At 36.2% G+C, this 27,251-nt stretch overlaps 3 protein-coding genes and 3 long non-coding RNA genes across 40 annotated transcripts in view; 5 read left to right on the forward strand and 1 right to left on the reverse strand.

Moving 5' to 3' along the window:
• LOC126612114 (rust resistance kinase Lr10-like) overlaps positions 1 to 6,548 on the reverse strand; it is a 67,367-nt gene extending 60,819 nt beyond the window's left edge. For 2 of the 15 annotated variants that reach the window (XM_050280499.1, XM_050280530.1), the window contains exons 1-5: positions 5,668 to 6,548; positions 1,929 to 1,958; positions 1,785 to 1,805; positions 1,642 to 1,671; positions 1,081 to 1,110 (exon numbers count right to left, since the gene is read on the reverse strand). In XM_050280499.1, the coding sequence (XP_050136456.1) occupies positions 1,081 to 1,110; positions 1,642 to 1,671; positions 1,785 to 1,805; positions 1,929 to 1,958; positions 5,668 to 6,400 (844 nt within the window). In that variant the 5' untranslated portion in view covers positions 6,401 to 6,548. Of the gene's footprint in view, positions 1 to 340; positions 934 to 1,080; positions 1,111 to 1,641; positions 1,675 to 1,784; positions 1,806 to 1,928; positions 1,959 to 5,667 lie in introns of all 15 variants that reach the window. The other 13 variants (XM_050280505.1, XM_050280535.1, XM_050280465.1 and 10 more) reach the window with 11 other exon arrangements.
• Positions 3,184 to 4,608, forward strand: LOC126612881 (uncharacterized). The gene is made up of 3 exons (XR_007619430.1): positions 3,184 to 3,606; positions 3,871 to 3,948; positions 4,136 to 4,608. It is a non-coding gene; the product is annotated as an uncharacterized LOC126612881 (long non-coding RNA).
• Positions 6,402 to 7,168, forward strand: LOC126613060 (uncharacterized). The gene is made up of 2 exons (XR_007619612.1): positions 6,402 to 6,539; positions 6,754 to 7,168. It is a non-coding gene; the product is annotated as an uncharacterized LOC126613060 (long non-coding RNA).
• Positions 7,169 to 10,676: 3,508 nt separating this feature from the next.
• On the forward strand, positions 10,677 to 13,388 carry LOC126612265 (rust resistance kinase Lr10-like). 4 transcript variants are annotated; one of them, XM_050280655.1, is made up of 3 exons: positions 10,677 to 11,233; positions 11,375 to 12,010; positions 12,154 to 13,388. In XM_050280655.1, the coding sequence occupies exons 2-3, from the start codon at positions 11,728 to 11,730 to the stop codon at positions 13,275 to 13,277; spliced, it is 1,407 nt and encodes a 468-aa protein (XP_050136612.1). In that variant the 5' UTR covers positions 10,677 to 11,233; positions 11,375 to 11,727; the 3' UTR covers positions 13,278 to 13,388. The 4 variants fall into 4 exon arrangements, with proteins under 4 accessions (XP_050136612.1, XP_050136627.1, XP_050136603.1 ...); XM_050280670.1 differs by having other exon boundaries at positions 10,677 to 11,193; XM_050280663.1 differs by having other exon boundaries at positions 11,229 to 11,246.
• A 5,541-nt stretch (positions 13,389 to 18,929) lies between these two features.
• LOC126613027 (uncharacterized) lies at positions 18,930 to 19,488 on the forward strand. Its single transcript, XR_007619579.1, has 2 exons — positions 18,930 to 19,058; positions 19,205 to 19,488. It is a non-coding gene; the product is annotated as an uncharacterized LOC126613027 (long non-coding RNA).
• A 1,069-nt stretch (positions 19,489 to 20,557) lies between these two features.
• Positions 20,558 to 26,159, forward strand: LOC126612545 (uncharacterized). Of its 18 annotated transcripts, none has more exons than XR_007619163.1 (8): positions 20,558 to 21,195; positions 21,647 to 21,729; positions 22,181 to 22,505; positions 22,911 to 22,955; positions 23,324 to 23,371; positions 23,734 to 23,822; positions 24,279 to 25,741; positions 25,834 to 26,159. XR_007619163.1 is itself a non-coding variant. In XM_050280993.1 (7 exons), exons 2-6 carry the CDS (start codon positions 22,170 to 22,172, stop codon positions 23,807 to 23,809), a joined length of 345 nt encoding a protein of 114 aa, XP_050136950.1. In that variant the 5' UTR covers positions 20,559 to 21,195; positions 21,647 to 22,169; the 3' UTR covers positions 23,810 to 23,822; positions 23,977 to 24,153. The 18 variants fall into 18 exon arrangements, 4 of the variants coding, with proteins under 4 accessions (XP_050136950.1, XP_050136954.1, XP_050136951.1 ...); XR_007619164.1 differs by having other exon boundaries at positions 24,279 to 25,559; positions 25,649 to 26,159; XR_007619165.1 differs by having other exon boundaries at positions 24,279 to 25,559; positions 25,663 to 26,159.
• Positions 26,160 to 27,251: the final 1,092 nt, after the last annotated feature.

Raw genomic sequence — 27,251 nt, forward strand, 5'->3', positions numbered from 1 at the left:
TACACCACAAGGCGGTTATAACCATCTTTCTTATTACTTTCTTTTCCTCCTCTGTAACATTGTCCATTTCCAAGTCATTTCCCACAATATACTGATCGTACACCCACACTGGGAAGTAGTTTTGGCTTGAATGCTCTACCCTTGCATTCCAATTCTTCCTTCTGCTTGCCATTTCCATCAACAACATTCCAAAACTATAGACATCTGCCTTGTATGAGACGCCACCAATATTTTTGTAGAACAACTCAGGAGCAATATACCCCAATGTACCCCGTGCTGCCGTCAAAGGGACAATGCTATTATCTACGGGATACAATTTTGCAAGCCCAAAGTCAGAAACCTTTGCTTTAAAGTTCTCATCAAGAAGGATGTTATGAGGCTTGATGTCGAAATGTAGAATTTGCATTTCGCAACCTTGGTGTAGATATTCAATCCCTTGAGCCACTCCAAGAGAAATCTCGTACATGTTCTTGATAGTTAAGGGGACACTTCCTTCTTTGGAATAAATGTATTTATCAAGAGAACCATTAGGCATGAAGTCATATACTAGAGCGCGTTTTGATCCCTCAACACAGTATCCAACAAGTTGCACCACATTGGCATGGTGAATCCGTCCGATTGTAGCTATTTCGCTAATGAAATCTTGGCCATCAGCTTTGGGCTTGCCCAAAACTTTGACTGCTACAAATCGACCACTGCGTAGCTTTCCCTTAAATACAGAGCCAAAGCCACCTTCGCCCAACTTGTCCTTAAACCTGCAAGTCATTTTCTTGACGTCCAAGTAAGAGTACCTTATAGGCATGAAGTTGTTATTGCATTGCAGAAAATCTTCTATTGTGCTATACATTGATAAATGTCTTCTGCGCCATGTGTAGATTAGAAATGCAGTCACAATTGGAACTCCAAAAACAAATCTGGCTAGGAAAAATAACCCTGCATGCATTGACATTAATATGTTAGATCCATTGCGTACTACTTTTTCTTCCCTTTCTTTCCAAATTACTTTGTCTTTGATGTAATTAAAGAGAGAGAATGGGAAATCTACATATGTTGATAATACAATCTCGTCTTAGTCCTTACCGATGCATATGAGTATAAACCATCCACGTACTGCAACAAAATCAATCGACTATGAGTTTGAAAAGTGCATAAAGTGAAAAAAAATAAAAAATAAAATCAAAGGGTGCCTTTATTGACACCCAAATTTTAGTTAGTTTTACTCAACTAAAAAAATTTTGTCATCAAACTTTTTAATTTGCCGTCGAAATTGAGTTCACCCAATCCACCAAGCAGCAACTACCACTCGCCAAAAAAACCAACAACACACAGCCACCAGTACCACTCACCAATAGAAAGAGAAGGAACACACAGACCCACCAAGGAGCCGGCATCGACGCATCTATGAGGGAGGGACAGGAGGGTGGTGTAGTTTTGTTGGGTGCGCGGTAGTGGTTTTGTCTGTTCATTTTCTCTTTCTTTTGGTAGGTGGAGGCTGTTGTGGATTTAGGCGAACTTAAAAATGAGGGGAAACTATGAAGTTTGACAAAATGTTTTAGTTAGGTGAACTTAACTAAAATTTGGGTGTCGATAAAGATACCCAAAATCAAAAGACTAGATGGACTAATTAAATGAAGCTCTTACCCATAGATAACCCTGGACGCAACTTGCCAGCTGCTGCAGTACATACCACGGAAAAGTGAGCAAAGACATACAGTTACTAGGTTTAAGAAGTACAGATAGAGCACACAAAAAATAAAAGAAGCTTTTGGGAAGAAACTTCTTACACCAATAAATGTATTCATGACCTACAGTAAAAAATGTGAAGAAAAATACACAACATTAGCAATAGCTCACCCAGTCTTCAGAATTTAAAAAATCAAGTTTGTAGATCGAAAACTTGTAAATAAAACAAAAAGAGGACCCCTTACCGATTTGTTGCCATAGATATTGAAAGAAACCTACAAAAACAAAGAAAGAACAAGACCACATGCATTAGCATAACAAGAGTGAGGTGTATAAGCCGTTAGAAAATAAATTTAAAATTCTAGTGCTGTCAATACATTGATAATATATATATATATGTATGTATGTATGTATGTATGTATGTATGTATTATTTTTTCTGAAAATTTAACTTTCCCCCTCCAAACTCATTTTTCTAGTCTCTAGCCCAACATATAATATTTATCCGAATAAAACCAAATGATTAGGATCCAACTAAGAAACTTACCAAATTAAGTTTGTGTGTCCATTTTTATATTTTTTGGATCCCTAATATGCCCCATCTAAGCCAGTATGGAAAGGTCTTGTAATTTTGCTTTAAGTGATCACGTGCATTGAATTTGGCAAGGTCTTATAGCCATGAAATATGGTTCTAGATGGAGGAATTAATTTGGAATTTTTTTTAATTTCGACAACAAATTTCAATTTGAATATACCTAATTTAGTGTTTATTTTCAACAATATCTATTGTTTAATTTTATGAAAATAATTAACCTAATATGAAAATTAATTTTATGAAAACAATATCTATTGTTTAATTTTATACCTACAGGATAATTACATGAAAATAGTTTACCTACTATGAAAATTAATTTTTTGAAAGCAATATCTATTGTTTAATTTTATGAAGATAATTTACCTACTATAATTACATGAAAAAATTTACCTACTATGAAAATTAATTTTTTTGAAAACAATATTATTGTTTAATTTTATGAAAATAATTTACCTACTGTATAATTACATAAAAATTAATGTGCCTACTTTTTAAATTTGTAACAAAATTAATTTACCTACTTTTTATGGTATTAGTATACATAAATGTAGAATATATGTCCGTATATATTTGATCCAATTAGGTTTTGGATTGGAGGAGTTTACACAAAATTATAAATATATTAAACAAATTTATCTATCCTAAAGTTGGAGGGGAATTGGTCTGTACATTGCTACAGTAAATAAATGCCACTCGATTTCACGTTATTTACAACAAAGCTATCAGATTTGGGTTGGGTTGGAGGGTAATTTGATAAAGGTTAGGAGGGTAATTTTGTGCATAGGGTTTAGGTGCCCTCCTATACATGACCCTTGGTTTTACTTTATTTACACCACTGCCATCAAATATGTGGCTGAATTGGAGGGTATTATTAAAAGTTAAGAGGGTAGTTTTGTTCAAGGGGTGGGGGCGACATTCGCAGACGGAGGGCGATGGGAGCCATGCCCATTGCACAGAGAGAAAGGGAGTGATGGGGGAAATTACAGACAGAAAAGGAAGGGATGAGGGATTTGATGGATGGTCACAGAGAGAGATTAGGTGAGGGATGTGAGGGGAGATTACAGAGAGATAAATAAAAGGGAGGGATCGGGGGATTTGAGGGATGGTCAGAGAAATAGTGAGGGAGGGAGGGATGGGGGGGCTTATTTCCGGTTCCTCCTTCAGATTTGTTCCGTAAAACCTGTTGGGTACAATTCAATTTCCTCCCCCTTTCCCCTGAACGAAAAATTCGAAACCTACAACTCAAAACTCACTCATTTGTTGCCCCTCCTTGGCTTTCCGCTTTACTCATCTCCTGGTGGTTCTTTCTCTCCATACGATTCGATTTCGGTGAGTTCTTCGTTGCCCTCATGATTTCCCAGTTTGATTTTTTGAGCGTCCTTAGTCGTCGTTTTTATCTGGGTTTACTGCATTGTTGCTTTTAGTTTCTGGATTTTTATTTCTTCGGCGGTTTGATGAATCGTGGTTAATAATTTCACACCATGGGATTTTCGCACTTCTGATGGAATTGAGCGCGGGGATTCGGGGTGGGGCTTTACTGATAATTTGTCTTCATTCAAATGAATGGTTAAAATTTCTGAAGTGAGTGTGCAGGTGGGCGCGTTCACTAACTAAGCTTTCAAGGGAACCCATCAGCGGTTTGCTTGTTGTGGGAATTCGGAGACTACCAGTGTATGATTTAGTTATCATTTATTTTTTACTTAAATTTATCCATATATAATATGTGGGTAAATTTACACTAAACAATTGTGATAAGCCAATATGCCATACGACTTTGAAAGCATTGATTTTGTGTATAGTTTGCATTGTGAATGTTTAATTTTGTGTTTAATTTGGATTTTTGTGTTTGAATTTGTAGCATGATCTTCCACTGCAGCATCCAAATTTTGCATTTGTAAATTGTCAAAGAAAAACGAAGTATGAGGAAATTATAGGAGATTGTGTCGGCTTTGGCCATGAAGGGTATCAGCAGCTTTTTCCTCCCATACAGGTGATTAATTGTTTTTCAGTCTGTGTTCAGTTTTATTTATTGGATTTTTTATTTGGATTTATAGCACTAAGGGTATAGGTGAACGGTGAAGCGGTTTGTATGGGCTCATGTATCTTAAACATGTAGTGAGAAGTGAGGATTTTGTTTTAGTGTTTTAGATAATCTCAAGGACTATGTAGATACTATGATTTGGGGTTGCTTTTTTAAACCATGATAAAGCAGTCCAAGTAATTTTAACATAGATATCATTTTTTATGTAATGCATGAGTATATGAAATGTTAAGACGATAATATATCATGTGATTTAAAATTCAAAGAGAGACAATGAACCGTGTTTGATATTTTGTTTGTCTTGGTTCGTTTAAATTTGGGCCTTTTTCAGTTGGATTCATGGGTTTGTTTAAGATATCTTTTTTGTCCGTAGCTAAATATATTATAATGAATTAGTGGAACATAAGAAAATATGGAAAATCGTAAGTGTACCAAAAAGTCCGTACCTAAACATGGTATACTAAATTAGTGTACCATTGTGTCTGTACCTAAATATATTATACTAAACTAATATACCGAAATATTCATACCTAAACATATTATATTAAACTAGTATACCGAATTTTTGTCGAGTATGTGATTCTTGCAAAAGAGTTGTAAATATCGTTGTAAATATGATTAAGTAGAGTTGTAAACCCTACCATTGAACACTTAATATAGTTGTACATATATATAGAATTTTTTACATGCTTTGTACGGTTTTAAACACCCGGGCATATTTTCGCTAGTATTTTACTAAACTAGTGCACTCATATGTCCGTGGTTAAATATATTGTAATGAATTAGTGGAATATAAGAAAATATGGAAAAACATAAATGTACCAAGAAGTCCATACCTAAACATGGTATACTAAATTAGTGTACCATTATGTCTGTACCTAAATGTATTATACTAAACTAGTATACCGAAATATTCATACCTAAACATATTATATTAAACTAGTGTACTGAGATGTCTGTACCTAAATACATTGTAATAAATTAATGGCACATAAGAAAATATGCAAAAACATAGGTGTGCCGAAAAGCCTCTACCAAAATATTTTCTTATATAAGATACTTACAATGAATTGGTGATGCAAAATGTCAACAAATAAAAGCTAATTCATTTGAATTCAAATGAGTATTAAAATTTAATTCATATCAGCATAAAATTATAAATAGGAAAAAAAATAAAGACATTGAATGCATATGCTGCCATTAATTAGAGTCTAGGAACTAAAATCAATTTTTAATCTTGTGTGAGACATTTTTCTAAATTTTATTTTATTTAAGGATTAAAATCTAGTTTTCTATTATTTATATTTCTGACTACATATGGTTATTACTTTAGTCGAGAGTTGACGCACCTGGAATGGTGTATGGAAAACATGCTGACCCATAATTCCCAGTCCAGCCTTGGCAGCGGCGTGTTCCAAAAGTCCTGAAATCAAGCTCAAAGCCATACACGAGAGCATTGTGTATCTCTTTATAAGAGACGTTGCTGTAGTCAATGTCAACGGAGTAGTCGAAGTGACCCAAAGTCATCCACTCTACACTGCAACCCTCATCCAATTCCCATCCTATCATGGCCCCAACCTTGACGTAGCTATACGTTTTTGGTTGGCTCGAAGAAGAACTTGTATTATTCAAGCATGGAGCAGTGTCCACGTACAGAGAAGGATTCAATGGATTCGAACACATCAAGTAATATATAGGTGTTGAAGGCCATGACCCATACAGATTAGTGTTGGGCGAAATATTTTTTTGAGGCATGGAAGAGCAATTGTTGCTCTGAAGGCCAAAATCTAGAAGTCGGATTGTCTTCTTATCGTAGTTGATTGCCTGGACGTAGTATTTTCCGGAAGAAGGTATGTCTAGTACTGTAATGTTGCTCTCACAGGACAGTGTATACATTACATTGCCGCAGTGCTTCGGATCATGGTTCAGTCGAAAAGGATAGCTTATGTTGTGGATATGGCCGCAGGATGAAGTACAGGACTTGGCACTAGTGTCGTCCTTAGCGTTACAAGTTTCACTGCAGAAGCCAAGAAGAAGAAAGGCCAAACTTAAGGTGAAGGACCTGCTTCCACTAATTTCCATTGAGAGAGAGAGAGAGAGAGAGAGGTGTACTAGTACACACCAAGTAGTTATATAATATAGGAGGGGTCAAGCACCTTCCGTGAAATTGCAGTTGAAATATCCTAGAGAAAAATCGTCGTCAATGGTGTCCGAGAGAAAAGTCGGGCGATGGTGTTTGACACAGTCAGTCAACCGAGGTGTACTAGTACACACCAAGTAGTTATATAATATAGGAGGGGGGTCAAGCACCTTCCGTGAAATTGCAGTTGAAATATCCTAGAGAAAAACCGGTCGTCAATGGTGTCCTAGAGAAAAGTCGGGCGCTGGTGTTTGACACAGTCAGTCAACGGCAAAGATATTTCTCTTTCACTAAGGAAGGATACTGCGTAATTACTACGCATATATCTCTGCTTAATCACACAAAACAAAAATTTCCATTTTTTCCCTAAAAATTAATTTTCTTTCACCTCCAACCCATCATGTATATTCTATAAGATAAGAATAACCCATTGACTAGCTCCAACCCATCACCTAAAAATTAAGTTTCTTAACTTGCTTGATGACTCTGATCATGTGTAATTTTGGGGAATTGGATGCTATTTTATCCCTACTTTATTAGGCTTTTGTAAATGGTTCTTTCACATTTTTCAAATGGTTTACAATCTCTCTCATTTTTCTCTATTTATTTTTAATCTTGTTTGTATTTTCAATCTTTCGTTCTTCCAATTGCTGGAGCTCTACCAGATTGGCTTTCCATTGTTCTGAGTCTATATTAGACCCTTTTTCAGGTTTTGATTTGTTATGTCTCATTTTTTTATTTGCTCGGTTTGCTTCAATTCTTTCTATTATTTCTTGTTATTTTGATGATTTATATTAGTATTATATAAAATAGGAAGAACTTATACATTAATCTGTTTATCAAATATATGAAAAAATAATTTACCCAACGAATGTGTTATGTCGTGTGCAAGAATGTATTTCCTTTTGTGTTTTAATTCTGCACTTATTTTTATTTTTTCCACATAAATATAACGAGCCTACATTATTTTTCTATGAATTATTTACCTACTTTAATTTTTTTATATACCTACGTTATTTATTCTTGAATCTTTTCACACATGGCCAAACTTCTCTTGGAAGTTTAATTAGATGAAACAATATGAATCTTGAACAAACCAAAGCAAAGCAAAACGTACTCAACACTTACAGGAAATCAGTCCAAGAACGAAAACTCTCTTATCACTTTCTATCCAAAATTTTGGAATTATGTGTGTGTTGCAACGGTTGTCCGAAGGATTATTCTTCTTTTATTAAATTTCTAAGGAAAATTAGCATATGGGGCGTAAATGTTGAATGGATGAATTTTCATTGACTTGGAAAGGGATTGTGACTTTAACACGTTATTTTTCTTCATCTTATGCACTCATGTTTATCAAAAGACAAATAAATATGACTTTATATAAGGAGAGAGAGAGTATTTTCCTTTGTAAAAATCAACTATTCATTTTCGAAGTGGTAGTCATTGACACGATACTTGATTAGAAGAAAAGTCATAGTAATTTGTTTTTATGGGAACGAGAGTGCAAGTTCTTAATTGGAATATGAGATGAAGTTTCTACATAACTTTCTGTGACAAAGAAAGAAGTCTAAGTTTCTAAGTGGTAAGGGCTCCAATTGATGCGCGTTTGTTGAGAAATGAAGATGAAGATGAAGATGAACATTGATATTGATGTGAGTTAGTGAACAAGTTGCTTCGATCTCCTTTGGCCCTCTAAGATGAATATTGATTGGTGGACTAAGACGTACCATACGAGTTTTTATAACCAGCGAAGATGAACAGTGTCGTGACAAAATTTATCCAAGTAGACCCAAGGGCAAGACTTAGGAACTTCATATGCAGTGGGATAAAATCTTGGGCTAATATCCTATTTTATCTTATACTCATTAAGTAAAATGTATATGCACATTTCTAGATGCATACACATCAATGTACATAATATTAATTGAATATCAAAGTACGCAACTTTTACAAACAAATTAACTGAATATAAAATGTTTATGAAATTTTATTAAACGGAATTACCAAGAAGACTACATGAATCCAAGAGACCACATTTTGATTGACTTGTTATCTCTCAATAACAAAGCTCTATATTTATAATAAACTAACCCTAGTCCCTAATAAGCAAGGAAATGAAAACCTAATTTTAATGGGCTAAGCCTAAATCCAAACACTAAATAAATAACTATTTTCCAACACCCCCGTTAAACTAATGGCGGTACACGTCATGAGTTTGCCAACAAGCAGATGTGGATGCAAGTTCCGTTAGACGAACACGACAAAGCAAGCTCTGTTAGACGGACACGGCAAGACAAGCTCTGTTAGGTGGACACGACAAGACAAGTCCATATCCCTCACACATCAATCAAGAGACTCTTTTTTGGTGTGAAAACCGAAAACTTTTATTCATTTTATTTCCTTCATTTTTCTCATCGGCTTCATCTTCTTTCTTTTTCTTTCCGTTTTCCTTTTGTACATTCTCATTTTTTTTCTTGTTTCCTCTTCTTCGATGGATTTCAGAGAGAGGGAGTCGCAACAGCTAAGAAGGTGGTGGTGCATAAAGAGAGGGAGTCGAAGCGGTGGAATTTCTTCTCAGGAAACCTCCACTTCGCCTACACAGTCACCTAGATCGCCGCCTAGACCGCCAGGCTGCCTAAGAGCGCCTAGGCGAGTGCCTAACAGCTCCCTGATTTTTCTTAACGATTCGGACCCAATTGCTTCGGCACCACCACACCCAACTCCTAGGTGGCCACTTAGGTCATTTTTTAGAACACTGGTAATACTCATGTGGTGCAATTCTAATCTCTTATATATAACTTTTTGTGATCAATTTCTCCATCACCATGCCTAAATCCCTTTAGAATTTGCAATTTCCTCACCCCAACAAACCCCAACATTATGTTGGATATGGTAAAAAAAAACTCAGAATTTCATTTAAACTCAAAAATTTAGGGATGGGAAAGCATTTTGCTCTTGTTTGGCAACTTGTAGCGAGAGAACAGGAAAATTTTACTGGAAAAAAGTGGAAATTGGGGATGAAGATTCTTGAGTTTAATTTCGTCTAAATAAGTGTAATTTCACAATTCCAACTACAACAAGATTCACAAATTCATATATGAGGAAGTTTTGCGAGCACCAAACTTTACTATTAGGGCACCAAATTTCATGATAAAACCTGATAAGGGTTTAGGGCTGCATCCCGATATAAACAGGTATCCCGATAAAACTGTCACAATGACAACAAATGCGGCAATCCTCACACCGGTACCCTGACATAAAGCCATCGACAATGAAACCAAATAAATCGCATAAGAAATACTAACAAATCACCACAGTAACACAAAATCTACTAACCTAACCTGCTCAAGGCGCTACAGACAAAAACTTAAACCTAAAGTCGATGACATGTCCACATGCATGTCCAAAGGGAAGAGACGTGGCAGGACTCAGGAGGCATGGGTTGCACGACCATGTGGGTGTGTCGGTGGCAAGGATAACAAAGGCTTGGGGCTTGGGGCTTGGGTGGAAGAGGTGATACCACGACACGCCAGAGCCACTGTCACGTTGTCATCGCCGCCGCCACGAGCCTATAGTAACCTGCATAAAATCGTTAGTGCTAAAAGCCGCCAAGGGTTTCCGCCTACTGGGAAAAAGATAGATTTGTGAAGACGGAGGTCACATGGATGGCATCATAGCAAAATTGAAATCTTTTAATCATCCTCAGCATTATTCCGACAGCTATCCACAAACTGAAGCAACGAATTGGGCAAGTGTGCAACAAATTTTCAATGTGCGTCCATTGTGAATGATTTACAGGGAGTGGGTTTAATGAGGTTTGTAGTTAAACTGGGATGCAACTTCGGGCTGGTTTGGTATTGCTGTGCTTTGAGAAAAAAGCTGTTTCTATTGTGTTGTGAAAATAAGCAGCTGTGAAATAAAGCTGTAGAGTATTTGGTAAATTTTTTTGTAAAAATGCTTTTAAACAAAAAAATAATATTATAATATTTGATAAACTTTTATGTAGAACAGATGTGAAAAAAACCGGTTTTTCAAAGCTGGATTTTGCAGCTTCTTGTTTTTGGCTTTTTTTCACCAAAAACTGTGAAAAAAAAGCTGAAGCTGAATGTTTACCAAACACAAAAAAACTGAGCTTTTTTTATACTAGTTTTTTTCAGAATCACCTCAGTATCAAACCAGGCCTTAGAGCACCATCACTTGACTATGTTCCTCTCATTTTATCTGTTCCTTTTTGCCTCAATTGTTTTTTGGTTGCACTGCCTCAAAAACCTTGTGCGTCTACATGTATATAGAACTTTTGGTTAAAACAGAGTCACATATCTTATAACTATTTAAATTTTGTTGCATATCACAATATATATTTGTTCATACATTCAAACAGGTATGGCAAATACTGAGGGGGAACATAGGAAAAAAATTATTGTTAGTACAATTGTATATGTTATTAACATGGTCATGCATTGGTATAGTAAGAGTTTCTTCATCGTAGAACTTTCAAATGATTGGATCAAGGAAGACAATCTTTTCCCCAATTAATTATTCTCGCCATATTTTTCCTTAGCGCCGTAAGTTTCACTTAAAAAGCAAAAGAAGAAGGCTAAAATTAAGGTGAAGAACCTGCCTCCACTAATTTCCATGAAGTTGCAGTAAGGACATAAACCACCTTCCGTGAAGTTGCAGTAAGGACTTCAAATATCCCAGAGAAAAGTCAGTCAACGGCAAAAGACAGAATTGTGTATCATAATGCTCTCTCCCTCTCTCTCTCTCTCGTCAATGTATAATTACTACGTATATATCTCTGCACAATTACACAATAGAAAAATCCATGCGCATTATTTTTGTTATTATTAGCTCAGAAATGCAGAAATTGATCATCTCTTCCTTTTGCATGTTGTTACTGGTTTTCTTCAAACTAGTTGGAGCAAGCCATGTGTGCCTGGAATCCAAGTGTGGCGATGATCAAGGCGCAGCTATCCATTTCCCATTGCGCATCAGCCGCAAACATCATTGTGGAAATCCTGGGCTTGAATGCAATGGAAGATATGAGCAGCAAATATTAGTAAAATTATTTGTCAAACACATAGATTACAAGCGTCAGGAAATCCAAGTCTATCCCCAAAGTGATTGCCTGCTGCTAAAGCCTGTCGAAGTCACAAACATAGATTACAAGCGTCTGGAAATCCTGGTGTCTCCCCAAAGTAACCACTCGTCATATTTTGAAATCCTTAACCTTACCTTATTCAGTTGTCCTACATCTGTTGCAAGACATATGGATTTGTATCAAGTCCCCTGCCTCGGCGACCCTGGCCGCAGAATTTATGCCATTGAATCTAGAAAAATATTAACAGGTTTCTTCTGGAATCTACAATCTTGTTCAAAGATGTATGATGTTTTATCAGTTCCATTTGGCGATTGGGTGGGTAATGTCCCTGTTCTTCAATTCAAATGGTCGAAACCAAATTGTACAGAATGTGAAGCAGAGCGAAAGAGGTGTACATGGAAGAACAATGGCACCAACAGTGAAATTGAATGTCAACACGTGAGCAAACCAAGTAAGGATAACATTATATTCATTGCTAGTTTTAAACATCGTTATATTTATGTCACAGTAATTATTATTTGAAGGATGTTGTCCGATCCATTTTTCTGAGGATATTAATTGTCAGTCTCAATTTAATTTGCAATTCTTTTACAGGCAACACATGGAAATTAGTGGTTACAGGTGGAATCCTGGGTTCTGTGCTTGTTCTCCTGATGATTGCAGCATATCGGGTATATAGAGCTGATAGAAAGGAAAAGGAGAGTCAATTAAGAATTGAAAGATTCTTGGAGGATTACAAGGCACTCAAACCAAGCAGGTATTCGTACGCAGATATTAAGAGGATTACAAATCAATTCAAGGACAAGTTGGGCGAAGGAGCCTATGGAACTGTCTTCAAAGGAATGCTCTCTTCTGAATTCTTTATTGCTGTCAAAGTCCTCAACAGTTCCAAGGGAGATGGGGAAGAGTTCGTAAATGAAGTGCGAACGATGGGTCATATCCACCACGTCAACGTGGCTCGCTTGGTTGGATTTTGTGCCGATGGATTTGTACGAGCTCTTGTTTACGAGTTCTTCCCCAACGGTTCCCTGCAGGATTTCATTTCATCTGCAGATAGTAAGAATTCATTTCTTGGTTGGGATAAGCTGCAAGATATTGCCCTAGGCATAGCCAAAGGAATTGAATATCTTCACCAGGGATGCGATCTACGAATCCTGCATTTCGACATCAAACCCCACAATGTTTTGCTAGACCAAAACTTCACTCCAAAAATTTCTGATTTTGGTTTGGCCAAGTTATGTTCCAAGGATCAAAGCTTGGTGTCCATGACTACAGCTAGGGGGACCATGGGCTACATTGCACCTGAAGTGTTCTCCAGGAATTTCGGAAATGTGTCTTACAAGGCAGATGTCTATAGCTTTGGAATGCTGCTGCTTGAGATGGTAGGAGGAAGGAAGAATATTGGTTCAACCACAGAGAACACTACAAATGAAATTTACTATCCACAGTGGATTTATAATCTTCTAGAGGAAGGGGATGACCTACGAATCAGTATTAGGCAAGAAGAAGATCGTAAAATTCCAAAGAAACTTGCTATTATAGGGTTATGGTGTATCCAATGGCACCCGTCGGATCGTCCTTCCATGAAAACAGCCGTTCAGATGTTAGAAGGAGGAGGAGAAAGCTTGATCATGCCGCCTAATCCCTTCATGCCTACAGGTCCTACAACTAGAAATGCAAGACGCCTAGAGCTAGAAGCAATTGCTGAATTAGAGTAAAACGTATATGCCAAATATGTAGATTCGTATTGAATGTGTAATGATTCAAACCTAAAGGGATATTTTGATAACCATTTCGTTTTGGCACCAAATAAAAGAAGTTTATTTCCACTCCATGTTTAAGCAATAGATGCCGATTATTGTTTATCATTTATTAAATTTTATTTTTGGTTACGGTAGAAGCCTAGAAGGCAATCGAGCACCGGACTCACCAAATTCTAACTCATTTCTACACACCAAGAGCTTGATTTCGGTTCTTATTTATACCATTTAAGCTATAAGCCGTGATAATAATTAGAGCACTGTCATTTGTTGTGAGCTTCAACTGGTTATTTTCTATGTTTTAAACTTTTAATTAGAATTTATTTTTCACTTAGACTTATCTTTCCGTATAGCATGCCATCCCAACCCTAGTTTTTCTCTTCGCTTGGAGTTTGGGATACGAAAACTTGCCAAACAAAGTAGATTGATTAGTAACCGAAGCTAATTATTCGACTGAATATTGTTTAGAATTGTAATTAACAGAAACAATATGAATCTTTTTTGTTTGTTTTGAAAATTAGAGATTAAATTGTTACTTGTTAGGAGTAGAATGATTGGTAGACATCGAATCCTTACATAAGTGCATAGGCATTATTGCGTGAGAGTGACGTGAGGGCAAGGGAAGTAGCAGCAGACCATGTGGGCTGCTGTGGTTCATCTGCTAGGGTGGCAGGATAACCTTTTTGACGAAATTATAAAGCGCATAGACTTTTTGACCAAGAGAGTGGTCAACAAATGGACATGGATTCGTCGAATTCATGCATCATAATCTTAAGAATTCATTAATCTGTATTATTGAAATTTGATCAAATAATTAAAGTTATTATAATTTTTAAAATAAACTCATATTTTTGCAATTATTGAATCAAGCTTTAATAGTCCAAATTGATAAATCCTTAAGATTAAGATGCATGAATCTGAAAAGGAACCATGTACCAACAAATATGCAACGTTTTGCAAGGGTATTAAATTTATGAGTGGGATGCACACAAATAGCAGACCTTGTGGGGTGCTGTGGTTGATCCACTGGGGTGGCAGGACAGCCTTTTTGACTAAATTATAAAGCAGACTTTTTGACATGGCCAACAAATATGCAACGTTTTACACGGTATTAAATTTATGACTGAGGATTTGGATCCTCTCCTTAGCCAATGGAGAGGATCTTCCTGACCAACCATTGTAGATCGTTGAATTTTCATTTAACGACTATAATTATTATAATTTTAAAGAAACCCTTTATTTATAATCGTGAGATAAAAATCTAACGGTCTACACTGATTGATCAGAGGATATTTTCGAATCCAAATCAGATGGACACAAGTAGCAGATCGCGTGGGGTGCTGTGGTTCCTCCATTAGGGCGGCAGGATAACCTTTTTGACCAAACTATAAAGCAGACTTTTTGACCAAGAGGGTGGCCAACAAATATGCAACGTCTTGTACGGGTATTAAATTTATGATTGGGATGCACACTCATCTTCTTCCTCATTCATTTTTTATGTAAAGAAATGTAATAAATTGGAATAATAATTTTTCAACTTTAATTAAATTGGATCAATAGTTTTTTAATTAAAAATTTATTATCATTAGTCTATCAACTCATCAAAACGTGTAGTTATGGTCGTTTTCGTCAACTCCTTCAGAATTTTGTCAAAATAAATTATGTTGAAAGGACTATTACTATAATTGAGTTAAAGTTAGGGACCATTACTCTAATTGAGTTAAAATTAAGGAATCATTTCTTTAGTTGGATTAAAGTTAATGAATCATTGATACAATTTTTCTTATTTGATTTTTCATTGTGCCCCTTGATTTAGCCTCACGTGCATAAAATGTGACTATTTTGACAGAAGTTCTAAAGAAGTTGATGAAAATAATCATAGTTGCACGTTTTGATGAGTTGAGAGACCAATGATAATGAAGTTTTAGTTAGGGATCATTGCTCCAATTAGATTAAAATTAAGAGATCATTACTATAATTTACTTCGAAAACTAAAGGCCTCCTATTTTAGTTGCATTGGAGAATCCTTTCAACCATTCAAATCCAAAACATGGATCTAAGGAGCCAAGAAACAAAGAAGAGTTCATCCATATTCATTGATATACAAGAAGCTATGAGCAAGGGAATGAGGACCTCACTTTGGGTGACTATCATTTGCTTTTGCAAAGAGGACCTACAAAAATATAAAGTTAACTCTCTTTGTTTTGAATTTGAGTTGAGTCTTTGATTAACTACTAGACTCTAAATTTCATGAGTGAAGTTTTGTTTTTGAATGCATATAAGCATGCTAGAGCATTTAATTGTTAATTACATGTATATGTGTTGCTCAAATGAACTTAGTTTATCACATTTTTCTTTCAAGACCAACTTCTATGGCACGCGTGGTGTCTCATGTCAATCACACAAATGTTATGTAAAAAGAATTTACACGTTGTGTTGCATGATTGACAATTAACGACACAATAGTGTTATAACCGTGTCAATGTTATGAAAGTTTTTATGCAAAGTCACTTGATATGCCGCAACAATTAGTAAACAATATTAGAAAGACCTAGAGGAACCCACAATTAATTCCAATTCATTAAGTAGCTCATGCGCAAGCAAGGAATGGGCTTCCCATGGGCAGGAGCTGGAATTTACCCATATTTGGTAGTTATGTAGCATTATACGAGGAGCCTGCTCAGCGTTCAATATGTTCACCCACATGATGTTGAGTGTAATCCTTCTTAAGGTTCAACGATATTGTTTCTATTAACAAATATAAATAAAAAATAAGCAAAATACTAGAGATATTACACGTTTATATTACATTGTTGTACCATATTGTGATATGGCTGTGTACATACCACATCTTGTAATGAAATCTTATTACATGTTAGAGTGTTGGTTATTTGTATTACTTATTACATCATATGGTACATCAATATGGTATAAATATATGGTCTCTCTAACATTAGCCTTATCAGAAACCCCAAAAAACAAGAAATGCTCTATATTAAGGCGTGTTTACCAAACCGGAATGAAAGTGTAGGAAATGGAATTACACAAACTCCAAGTCATTGTAGTGGTTACCAAAGCATAGGGAATCAACATTCAGGTGCTATCCACACACCCCATTTTACTTCTCACACATCTCTTGATAATTTATGTCCGTTGATCTTATTCAATTTATCCGATCTGACGGCCGAAAATTAAAAAGGTGTGTGAGAAGTAAAATGTGTGGATATCACACCCCTTCCTTAAGGGTGCGTTTGGTACGTGGGACGGGACGGGACGAGGCGTTCCGTCCCGCGTTTGGTGTGCCAAAAATGGGTGGAACGGACTGTTCCACGGGACAGATTTTGGGTGTTTTTGCGTCCCACCTCCACCCCCTGGAACGGGTTTGTTCCACGTCTGTGGAACACAATGTTTTACCATTTTAAGACAAATATACCCCATGCCTTTTTCAAAAATTACACCTTCGTTCCGTCCCGTCCCGTCCCGTTCCGTCCCGTCCCGTCCCGTCCCGTTCCGTCCCGTCTGCGTACCAAACGCACCCTAAATACCCGGAAATGGATTCTTGACTTGGGAGGTGGGAATTGAGTTCCTGGAAATAGATTCAGGATCCAAGTTTTCTACCAATACTATCCTCATGCTTTTTTGGTAAACCCAAATATCCCTCACAATTTCACATCCCCAGTTCCATGACCCGTGTATAGACCCATCTCTCTTCTCCCCAATCCCACCATTTCCTAACAGAGGAGCTTCGACTCCGGTGAAATCCCGACCCCTTTCTCCTTGCCCTGTCGCTGCAGACTATCCAAAATCCATGCATGAACGCACAAAGAGAGGGATAAATGTGTGGCGTGGCCGCATGGTCATCTAAGAACAGGGGGTGGGGAGGGTTGTGATAGGTGGTGAGGAGCTGGGTTTGGGGATGTAGGGGGGAGAAGATGGCATCGCAGCTTTTGGTGGTTTGGGGTTTTTTTATGTTATTTTATATTTTTAATAAATTTGTTAATTATTTATTTTGCTAAATAGTTATGTTTTCATGTGGCTAATTGGATTTTATGAGCATATGTGGTTATCAAAATTAATCATTAACTAGCATATAAAAATATAATTTATAACAAGGGCAGTTTAGTAATCAAATAGGTTTCAATTCCGATTCATGTGATGTGATTGAGTAAATAACTTTTATGTAATCAATATCATTTTTATTCCGATTCCAGATAGTTTAGTAAACAGCTTTATGAATCCAATTCTAATTCCATCTCATTTCATCTCTTCCTCAATTCAATTCCTCATACTCTAATTACGAATTAGTAAACGGGTCATAAAGCGGAAAGAGAAAACATTGTTCATAACCAACAGTGTTTTTACTTTTTTGCCCTCATTTTTAATGTTTCTGTATTCCCACTTTTATGCCTCTATACAGTGAAATCCCCAATTGCCCTATGGGCATAGGTGTGTAAAAAAATTGTTTTGCACACGTGGCGTGCTAGGGAGATTTCTCTGCTGCACCGTTTCCTTCCAGCTCCACTCCGAATCGATACGGAATACTGCTCAACCAAATTTTCTTATCATTTCGTTCCGTCCTTGTCAACCTCTTCATTCTTATTCTTGCTCCACCATGAATCGAAACAAAAAATTGCTCATCCAAATCAATTTCAGTTAACTCAAATCCCTAAAACCCAAATTTCTCCAGATCGTTGGATTTAGTTTACTTTTTGTTGTTGCGTAAAGCTTAAATTTACGTACAATTTTTTAATTTTCTTGATTGGAATTTGGAAAGAATCAATTGTTCTTTGAAGGAATTACAGAAAATTGGAAAGGGGAAATGGGAAATGGGAAATGGGAAAGCGAGGAAATGCGGGCAAATGGGTTTTGGGAAAATGACCTTTTTTTTTGGCATTCGCTTTTGGCTTTCATCCTTTCTGCGTTTGCTTTTCCTCATTTTTTTTCTCAAGAACCAAACATAAAATAAAAAGAACCTAGAAAAAAGAAAAGGAAAATCACAAGATTAAGAATCTGGGATTGCAACAATGGAGCTTCTGTGCCGAAATATCAATTGGGTTCCGTTTGATCTTCGGTGCTTCTTCTGCATTCAAAAAGTTGGGGTTTTTTTGCGTGATGGGAACGCATTTCCAAATTCGACCTCAATCCCAAAGCAACCATCCACCAAATAACCCTTCCTCCCTTTCTATTTCTCTGTCTGTAATTTCCCCTGACCGAATCACACAATCCAACCAACTCTCTGTGTAAGGCTGCCTCACAAATTCCATGGATTTCATGGACTTACCCTCTCTATGAGCCTCCCTCACCGAATCCAACTAATTTCCTTAATTCCATCGATAGCCACACCCACCCCTCCCAACCGAAAATGACAATAATGCCCACCCAACTTGTATTCTCTGCCTTTAGATCTCAAATTAAAATGGGTGATAAAGTCCTTTTCACACCAAAACCCGTAATTTAACAGCTCAAATGTACACAACCCAAACAAACACATGGCCTAAAGGGCCTACCCCAGACCCCCGGCCCAAAAATATAATTGGAAAAAGAAGTGGCAATTTGGTAAATAAAATGTTACCTTTTTCCATTGCCCATTCCTTTTGGAAAAAGAATTGAAATTAAAACTCTTCATTTAAAATGGTCTTAAGCCAAATTGTATTGAATGTGAAGCAGAGGGTAAGAGGTGTAGATTGTAGAACAATTACACCTAGAGCGAAATTGAATTTGTTGACAGGAGGAAACCAAGTAAGGATAACGCGTCTAAATCTTATTTCGCATCTATTCTGCTCATGATTTTTCTGCTTTCATGTAATTAGCGGCTTATATTTGTGGTAATGATATTGATTAATTTCGAGAAATGACAGTCTAATTTTCGCAACTGTCTTTTGCAGGTAAAACAAAGACGGTCTAATTTTCGCAACTGTCTTTTGCAGGCAAAACAATGACAGTCTAATATTCGCAACTGCCTCCTACAGTTAGAAGCAATTGTTGAATTAGAGTAACACTAGAAAATGCACCCGCGCTTTGCTGCAAGCATTGAATGTATTAGTCACAACATGCATGAATAGCATTCCAATAAAGCAACTAAAAAGACGTCGTAATACGTAAGAATCATCGAAGTCAAATTTTGCTTGCTATATATGGATATGCATGCTATAAGAAACATCTATTTATAGATTGTATTGTGTCATCAATATCATAGTTTCAAGAAATTAGCCTACTACATGGAAGAAAAACACAGAAAAGGGAAAGTAGAAAAGTAGAAACATAATACTTGAGTACCTGGCAAGAATAGTAAGTTCCTGAAAAATTGCTAAACCGTCTAACAAATTCAATCGTTAAACGTTATACTGTAACCCAAGACAAAAAAGCATATTGTTTGTTTACAAATCAAAACGAAGTGCTGCTACAATCCTCAACAGCTATGAATCATTTTCAAATAAAGATACTCAGATTTGACGGCACATCAAATAACCACCAAGTGAAGCAAATTACGCCATGTGCTAATTATCTATTCTAAAATTGAGGAGTGAATTAACTGTAGCTTGCCTACAGTCACAGGTTTGCCATCCAATTTCACCTTATTTACAGAAGAACCCATCACGTTCGGCCTGGTGTTAGGGCTGAGTTGTTTTGGGCCGCACATCAAGCTTTCGCTGGGCTTTGTCATTTGCTGGTGTGAGGCCGGCCCTTTGGGGGTCTAAATGACGACACTGCCCATCTGGGCTCACCATCAGGATTAAAGTTAAAGGGGTAGAGTTGTCATTTCGTTCTTAGGGTTTCACAGGTATTGGGGTTAGGTTTTCCCACTTCCCATCATTTCCTTCTTCTTTCTTCGGGCTAGCCGTGACGCACAGAGAAATAAGGAGCCCTGACAGAGAGGGATAGATAGAGACAGATAGAGAGAGAGAGAGGGAGAGGGAGAGGGAGAGGGAGAGGGGAGCGGTAAGGGCGGGATGGCTGCCCATCTGTGCTTCAATCCATGCCGTCACAGAGAGATGGAGACAGATCGAGAGAGAGAAAGAGAGATAGAGAGAGATATATATAGAGAGAGCGAGAGGGGAGAGGTGGGGGTTCGGATCACTGCTCATTCTCTGTTGCATCGTCAGATAAGTGTTGTTTCAAATTTAATTTTGTACCAAATTTTACTTTTTTTAATTGTTTCTTGCATTTATGGTTACCTGCATGTGGTGATTGAAAGGTCAAAAAAAATTTGCAAATCTTTTTTCCATGTTTGGTTAGGTTAGGCTTCTGTATTTTTTTATTATCTATTCTAAAATTGAGGAGGGATTTGACTGTAGCTTAGCTACAGTCAAAATTTTCCCCCTTGATTTTGTCTTATTTACATCACAGCCACCAAATCTGTGTCTGGGTTGGAGGGTAATTATTAGAAGTTAAGAGGGTAATTGTGTCCGTAGGTTTGAGTCGAATTTCACTTTATTTACAAAATTACCACCGCCTTTTCTTTCCTCCTCTCTCTCCCGACTCTCTCTCTCTCTCGAAAACCATCCATCAAATCCCTCCATCAAATCCCTCCATCTTTCCCTTTTCTCACTCTGTAATTACGCTCAGATCGCTTACCTTCACTCCCTTCCCGTTCCTCCTCTTCTCAGCCACAGAGGGTTGAACGCCCCGCCTCCAGAAGCTTCTCCAACCCCCAAATTTTATCCCAAACCCAAAGAAGCCCCGAAATCCCAATTCGGTTTCTCGGAATCGGAGTGGCCCGCTAGTCAAACAGCAGTTTGTGAAGAAATCTGGGGTGGCCCGTTATTATATGTACCAACACAACCACTGCCATTGAGAAGAAGATGCGTCGTGTAGAGCGGTTTGGGATATCCGTGCAGCTCACAGAAGAAGATAATCGCAACTCTCGGGCTGAGAGGTAACTAGGATTTGTTATTCTGTGTCAGTTTTTAGGGTTAGGGTTTTTTTTCGCTTTCTGCTAAGAAGAGTAAAATGGACAAGGAATGCAAATCCCCTACCGATCTATGATACATGAATGAGATCAAAATCCCCCAATCAAGGCACTTATGAGTAGTGTTAATATTAGTTCATGATAATATAATAGATTATAATTTTATTAATTGGATTGCAAATTATTTAGTGAACTGAAGGATACTCGAAGATTTGAGCTATTGGGTTTTTGTTTTGTTTAAAAGACTCGGATTGAACTTCTGAAATTACTTGGGTGAAGAATTTGACAAAAATATGTTTTTTTTTCTCTCTTAATTTTCAAATGTGTGTGTGTCCATCATGTCATTGGAATCATATGTTTGAATTTGGATTTGGAATGGTTTTTCTGATGTTTGTATTTTTTGTATATTATAATTCAGTGCAGGTTTGCGTTGGATATAGGATAGTCATGGATCGGTTCGAAGCTCGGCTAATGATAGTTTCATATCTTGATCATACAATGGTAGGTACTGTAACTGGTTTTGTCATCGTAGGTTCTGTAATATGAATAATATAAATTAGGGTTTTTTGGTTAGTGTCCAATTAGTGAAGAAAGGATGATTCCTTTTGTTATCATGCATATTTAAGCTGTAAACATCTGAAAAGCTGCTTAATTGAAGTGAAATTTCCAGTTTTTGAGACCGATTTCAAGTCTTGAACTTTGAATTTGTCCATATGTAGCTCAGCTGAAGCTATCTACATCGTTAGTTTAAAGTATTTGTATTGGTAATTATGTGTTTAAGTTGTGGAAACTGAGTTGCCCCAATATCTTTTGTTTGCAATTTGGTGTAAAAAAGTGGGTTTTGATGTTTTGGTAGGCATTGGAAAAAAAAAATGAAATTGGTTTTCGCTCAATGCATAATTAATCTTAAAATACGGTTTATTAAATTGGGTTCATGATATATGGGTGGTAGCAAATTAGCGATGTCGACTCCTGCAAGGAAGAGGCTGATAAGAGACTTCAAGAGGCTGCAACAGGACCCGCCTGCAGGGATTAGCGGGGCACCCCAAGATAACAATATAATGCTGTTGAATGTTGTTACATTGGGGTAAGTTGGAAAAATGTAGTGGATAAAAGAAATCTACCGTTGTTTTCTCTTCTATTATGCAACATTAATATTTCATTTTCTTTGTAGGAGACGCAGTAAGTTGGAAAAATGCCTACAGTTCTTATTTTTGGAACTCTTTATCTCATTGTTTCTTGAGTAGTTTTCTGGAAGTAAGAAAAGATGGGCATTTGTAAGTCCTATCAATTTTCAATTTTTATTTTTCTTGCTTTTATTTTAGTTTCTTATTACTAATTTTAATTTAGGGTGTATTTTTTACGATGGTTGTCAAACGATGTTGTGTTGACATGTTTGATCATGTATATAAGCATTTGATAGTGAATACATGCAGAGTGCTTCACAATTGAAAAGAAGTAGAATGGTATTTTCAAGTAATTGTCGAGATTTTTGTTGATCCCCTTTTGTCGTGATGCCAATTTACAGTTCTTATCATGTAAATTGGTTGACTAAAATGTTAGTGTATGCAAAAAAGGCTGTTGATGTTGCTGGTTTTTTTCTGTAATTGATTTAGGAGTTGCTATTGTATTCTTAAGCATAACGTCTAACCGCCAATGACATATTCTATTGCTTTCTACAGCTGCCAAAACCTCCAACAAAATGGAAACTTTTGCCAAAACAAAAGGTAAATCATTACTGCAGGAGCCGAACAGTGCCTTTCCTCTGTTTTTTTCCTTTCTTCTTCCCCCCTTCAAGGCTTTGTTTTGGTTCTCATATGTGGCCATTTGGTCATTGATAAATGTAGTTGGATTTAAGATTTTGAGAAATTGGAACATCTTTAGGAAAATGAAAGAATTTGGGATTGGACCTATCAAGTTGTTATAAAAAAAGTCATAGGTATCAACGGACATGATTGATATCCGTTTGAGTTTTGTTACAATAATTTCCCTTGAGCATAATGGTTGCACTGAATTCGTTTTGTGATGATTCAATTTTGGGTTTGAAAAAATGCTTACTGTTTGAAATTTGAAATTATGTTGATTTTCCATTCAGGTTGAACAAAAATATCTCCAGGATCCCCTTTTTTTTGACACTGTTAAGGTAAATTTTCTTTACCCTTCTTGCAGATTAATTTTCGATGGATTATGTCTTCTGAGTAGTATACAAGCCCGACGTTGTATCTTTGAGAAAGTTTATGGTGTATAGTTTCTGCATAAGTTTATTTTGGGAGTCGTATATAATTGTATATGGAGCTTCGTGGTGCATGCACTAGAAATTTATGATTTAGGATGTTTTCGATTTCCTCCCTGTAGTTGTTTTATGTATGGTGGATGAATTGAATTTGGAAGGAAAGCAACTCAATGGTTGTCTTTTTCTTTTTTATTTATTGCAAGAATGCTACTAGAAGAATGGCATATTTTATCATATGACTGTCATTGAAGATTTATCTTGAATGTGGACAGGTTTTTGTCAATAGTTATTTACGTAGGTTGTGACTGTTCGTGCTGGCACCAAAATAAAGTTGTAGAATGTTGCTGACCGACGATAAAAGGTAGCTTGCAATTTTTATTTTAATGAATCTTATTAAATGCATTTGAGTACCACAGAAATTTACTCAGTTATTTTAGCAATTAGGAAAATCACTCTCTTCACTAAAACTGTTATTCATTTACATTAAGAACTTTTATTTTTCCAAATTGTAACAGAGAAGCATGTATATCATGAAAAGTAAAAGATGGAAGTTCTGAAGTGACGATCAAGAAAGTTTAGAAGTGTAATATAGTTGTAAACAGGAATGTAAACCAGGGATGAAAATTGTTAATATAATTCTGAATCTGGATGACTCATTTGCGAATTTTATCTGAATTTGAATAATTTTTTTATCTGGGTGTACAGTTACATCTGTGATTTGTTGTTTATTTGGTGAAAAAAATAAGATGGCTTTATACTTTTTTATGAGACTTAATTTTGAGTTTTGACTTTGGTTCTAATTGTTCACTCTGGCAAGTAACGTTGATTGTTCTAAACGCTGGTGGTGCTTCTGTTTTCCATAATGTAAGCCCAAGATTATGCGATGGTGCTCAATTTGGATTTGTTGCATAGCTAGAAAGATGATCTTGCAGTAATTGTTGAATACAGTTATATGCCCAGGTATTGATTCTTTCGAATCCCAGTTTAAAAAAAGTCAGATATATATATATATATATTTTTTTTTTTTTGCATCATTATAATTAGTCTACTTGGGTTAGCTTAAGATTACAGAGAACAGCCTACTACATGGGGGAATAAATCTTTCTTATAGCGTGCATATCCATATATAGCAAGCAAAGTTTCACTTCGTTGGCTCTTAGGCACTAGACCGTCTTTCCTTTAGCTTATAATTAGCTGCTCATGAATTCTTGGCATCTTATTTTCTTCTTATTGGGGTGTTTTACAGCACCGTAATTTTTTTCAAGGAGCTTCCTCAGTTTGTTGTCAAGGCTGGTTCAATTTTAAGTAATATTTATGGTGTAGATTGCGAAAACAAACTTGAGGTATTAATTTTTAAGAGATAGTTTATGCTTGAAATTAGCCGTGTTTTTATGTCTTCCAACATTCTGTTTTCTTGGAGTTACTCAGTCCTGTACTCATGATTTGAGTTCTTAATCTTTCATGCAAAAGAGTTGCAAGCAAATGTTGTGTATTTGGAGCCTGTTAAGCGAGTGAGTTCTTTCTTTTGCGAATTGTGAATACACTTTTGCAATTGCATCAGGTCGAGTCAATGTGCCCCTCCCTCCATCCCCATGGTATTCTTTTTTTTTTTATTCTTTTTTCAGTCAATCAGAGCAGACCACACATATTTAATCTAATTACGATGCTCCTAATAACCAAATTATCCACCGTCAAAACATTTTCAATTTATTTACTAATTTTAATTTGGCTTTTAAGTTTGAGTTCTGGTTTTTAATATTTATATTTTTGTCCAAATTTGATGGTATGAAAGGGTTCGATGATTTCTGATTATATGAAAGTTGTGTGGTTCAAAAGATGATAGCATTTTGTTCTAAGAATTAGGAAGCAGTTGCTAAGTGAGGATTCTCCGTTTCGCTTTGGATAGAAAATAATTAAGTGAAATGCATTGATTTGGTTTTAATTTTCCTGATTTTGCCATGAGGTTTCATTTCCCGCTTTCTATCAGTTCTATTTGCATCTTTTTTAAGCCAAAAGAGCTGACTTCATACAGTACAACATGAGAGAAAAACCTATGTACAACCAATTTTTTCGAAGGACCAGAGATTACTTCATAAAAGTATCTTGATATCTCATAGAATACGTAATGAATTTCAACTCACAATTGAAAAGTTGTATTGGCTGTTTCAACTCATAGATAGTTTAAAGTGTTTATGACGTAGGTGACTGTAATGCATATTGGGTAGACGGTTAATGAACGCCTTCAAGAGCATTCTGATTGGTTCCTTATGTATCTATGTGGTATCTACCTATATAGCTTTCTTTTGTGTGATACTATACTGTATTTCTTTGCTGTTGCACTAGATTTAACCATAGTTCTGGTGGATTTGCAGTGCTTCTGTATGATTCATAACTGTTGTGGATTATAGCAGCACTTCGTTTTGATTTGTAAACAAACTATATACTTTATCTTTGTCTTGGGTTACGGTATAACGTTTAATGATTGAATTTGTAAGACGGTTTAGCAATTTTTTCAGAGATTACTATTCATGCTAGATGCTCAAGTATTATGTCTTCTACTTTTCTACTTTCCATTTTCGGTGTTTTTCCTTCGTGTAGTAGGCTGATTACTTGAAACTATGATATTGATGACACAATACAATCTACAAATGAATGTTTCTTATACCTATCCATATATAGTACGCAAAGTTTGACGTAATTGATTCTTAGGTACTATGTTTTTTTAGTTGCTTTGTGTGGAAACTATTCATGTCTATTGCGATTGATACATTTAACCCCCGCAGCAAAGCGCGGGCATTCCTGCTAGTAAGAAACTAAAACAAAAGCAAGATTAAATATCGAAATTTTTTTATAAGGCATCAATTGACAAAATGCTTCTTAATGTGGTCTTCCAAGAAATGAATGCAGCTCACAAACAACTTAGAAATCATTGTCACCTCAATCTTACTAAATAGAAGCATAAATGGACATGATAGCTCCCTAATTTTGTAATAGAAACTCTAACAAAGAATATCAGGCTCCAAAGGCCCTAACTTTTCCTAGGCATAAATCTATACATTGCAAGTTTAATTCCAACGAAGCAAATATGCGTGCAAAGTAAAAGGCATCAACACTACATGTACTGCTTACAATCGTCTCAAGTTGCTGACACAATGTTTAAAATATTCAAGACTCAAAGATTTTCACACAAATAGAGCACCTTACCAAAAACAATAACCGAGGTTGTCGTATTTGAATCAAGCAGATGCTTTGCAAGGCCTTCTTCAATATCGTCTCATATGCCCTTTTCATTTTTCGTATATGATACAATAAACTATTCAAATCTAGACATAAATAAGAGAATCTGCTACACCCTACTATCACAATTGTCAGTCCTGAACAATAATGCAAGTCTAGTGGCAAAAACCACCTCAATGAACAACTCACACACACACACACACACTGATCATACATCTCTAACTCTCTTTTTCAAATAACACACACTCTGATCCAAAACAGGGTAAATAAAATGCACATCCTTGTACATTTCTAACTTTCTTTTTCGAAATCCAAAATAGGGTATTCTAACTCTCTTTTTCATTCATTTCTTACAAACCAATCATACATATAAAATAGGCTTTGAATAAAAATAGGGTATATAATTATATACCTCAAAATGCCTAGGAACCAACTTCCCCCTCCAACGATTCAAATTCTTGAAATTGCCAACACAGTAAATCCATTAGTACTATATAAATGAAAACACAATTGAAACCCATCAAACAAAACAATCCCACAATTTAAATGATTC

The sequence above is a fragment of the Malus sylvestris genome, chromosome 2 (assembly GCF_916048215.2).
Source record: "Malus sylvestris chromosome 2, drMalSylv7.2, whole genome shotgun sequence".
In the NCBI taxonomy this organism is placed as follows: Eukaryota; Viridiplantae; Streptophyta; class Magnoliopsida; order Rosales; family Rosaceae; genus Malus; species Malus sylvestris.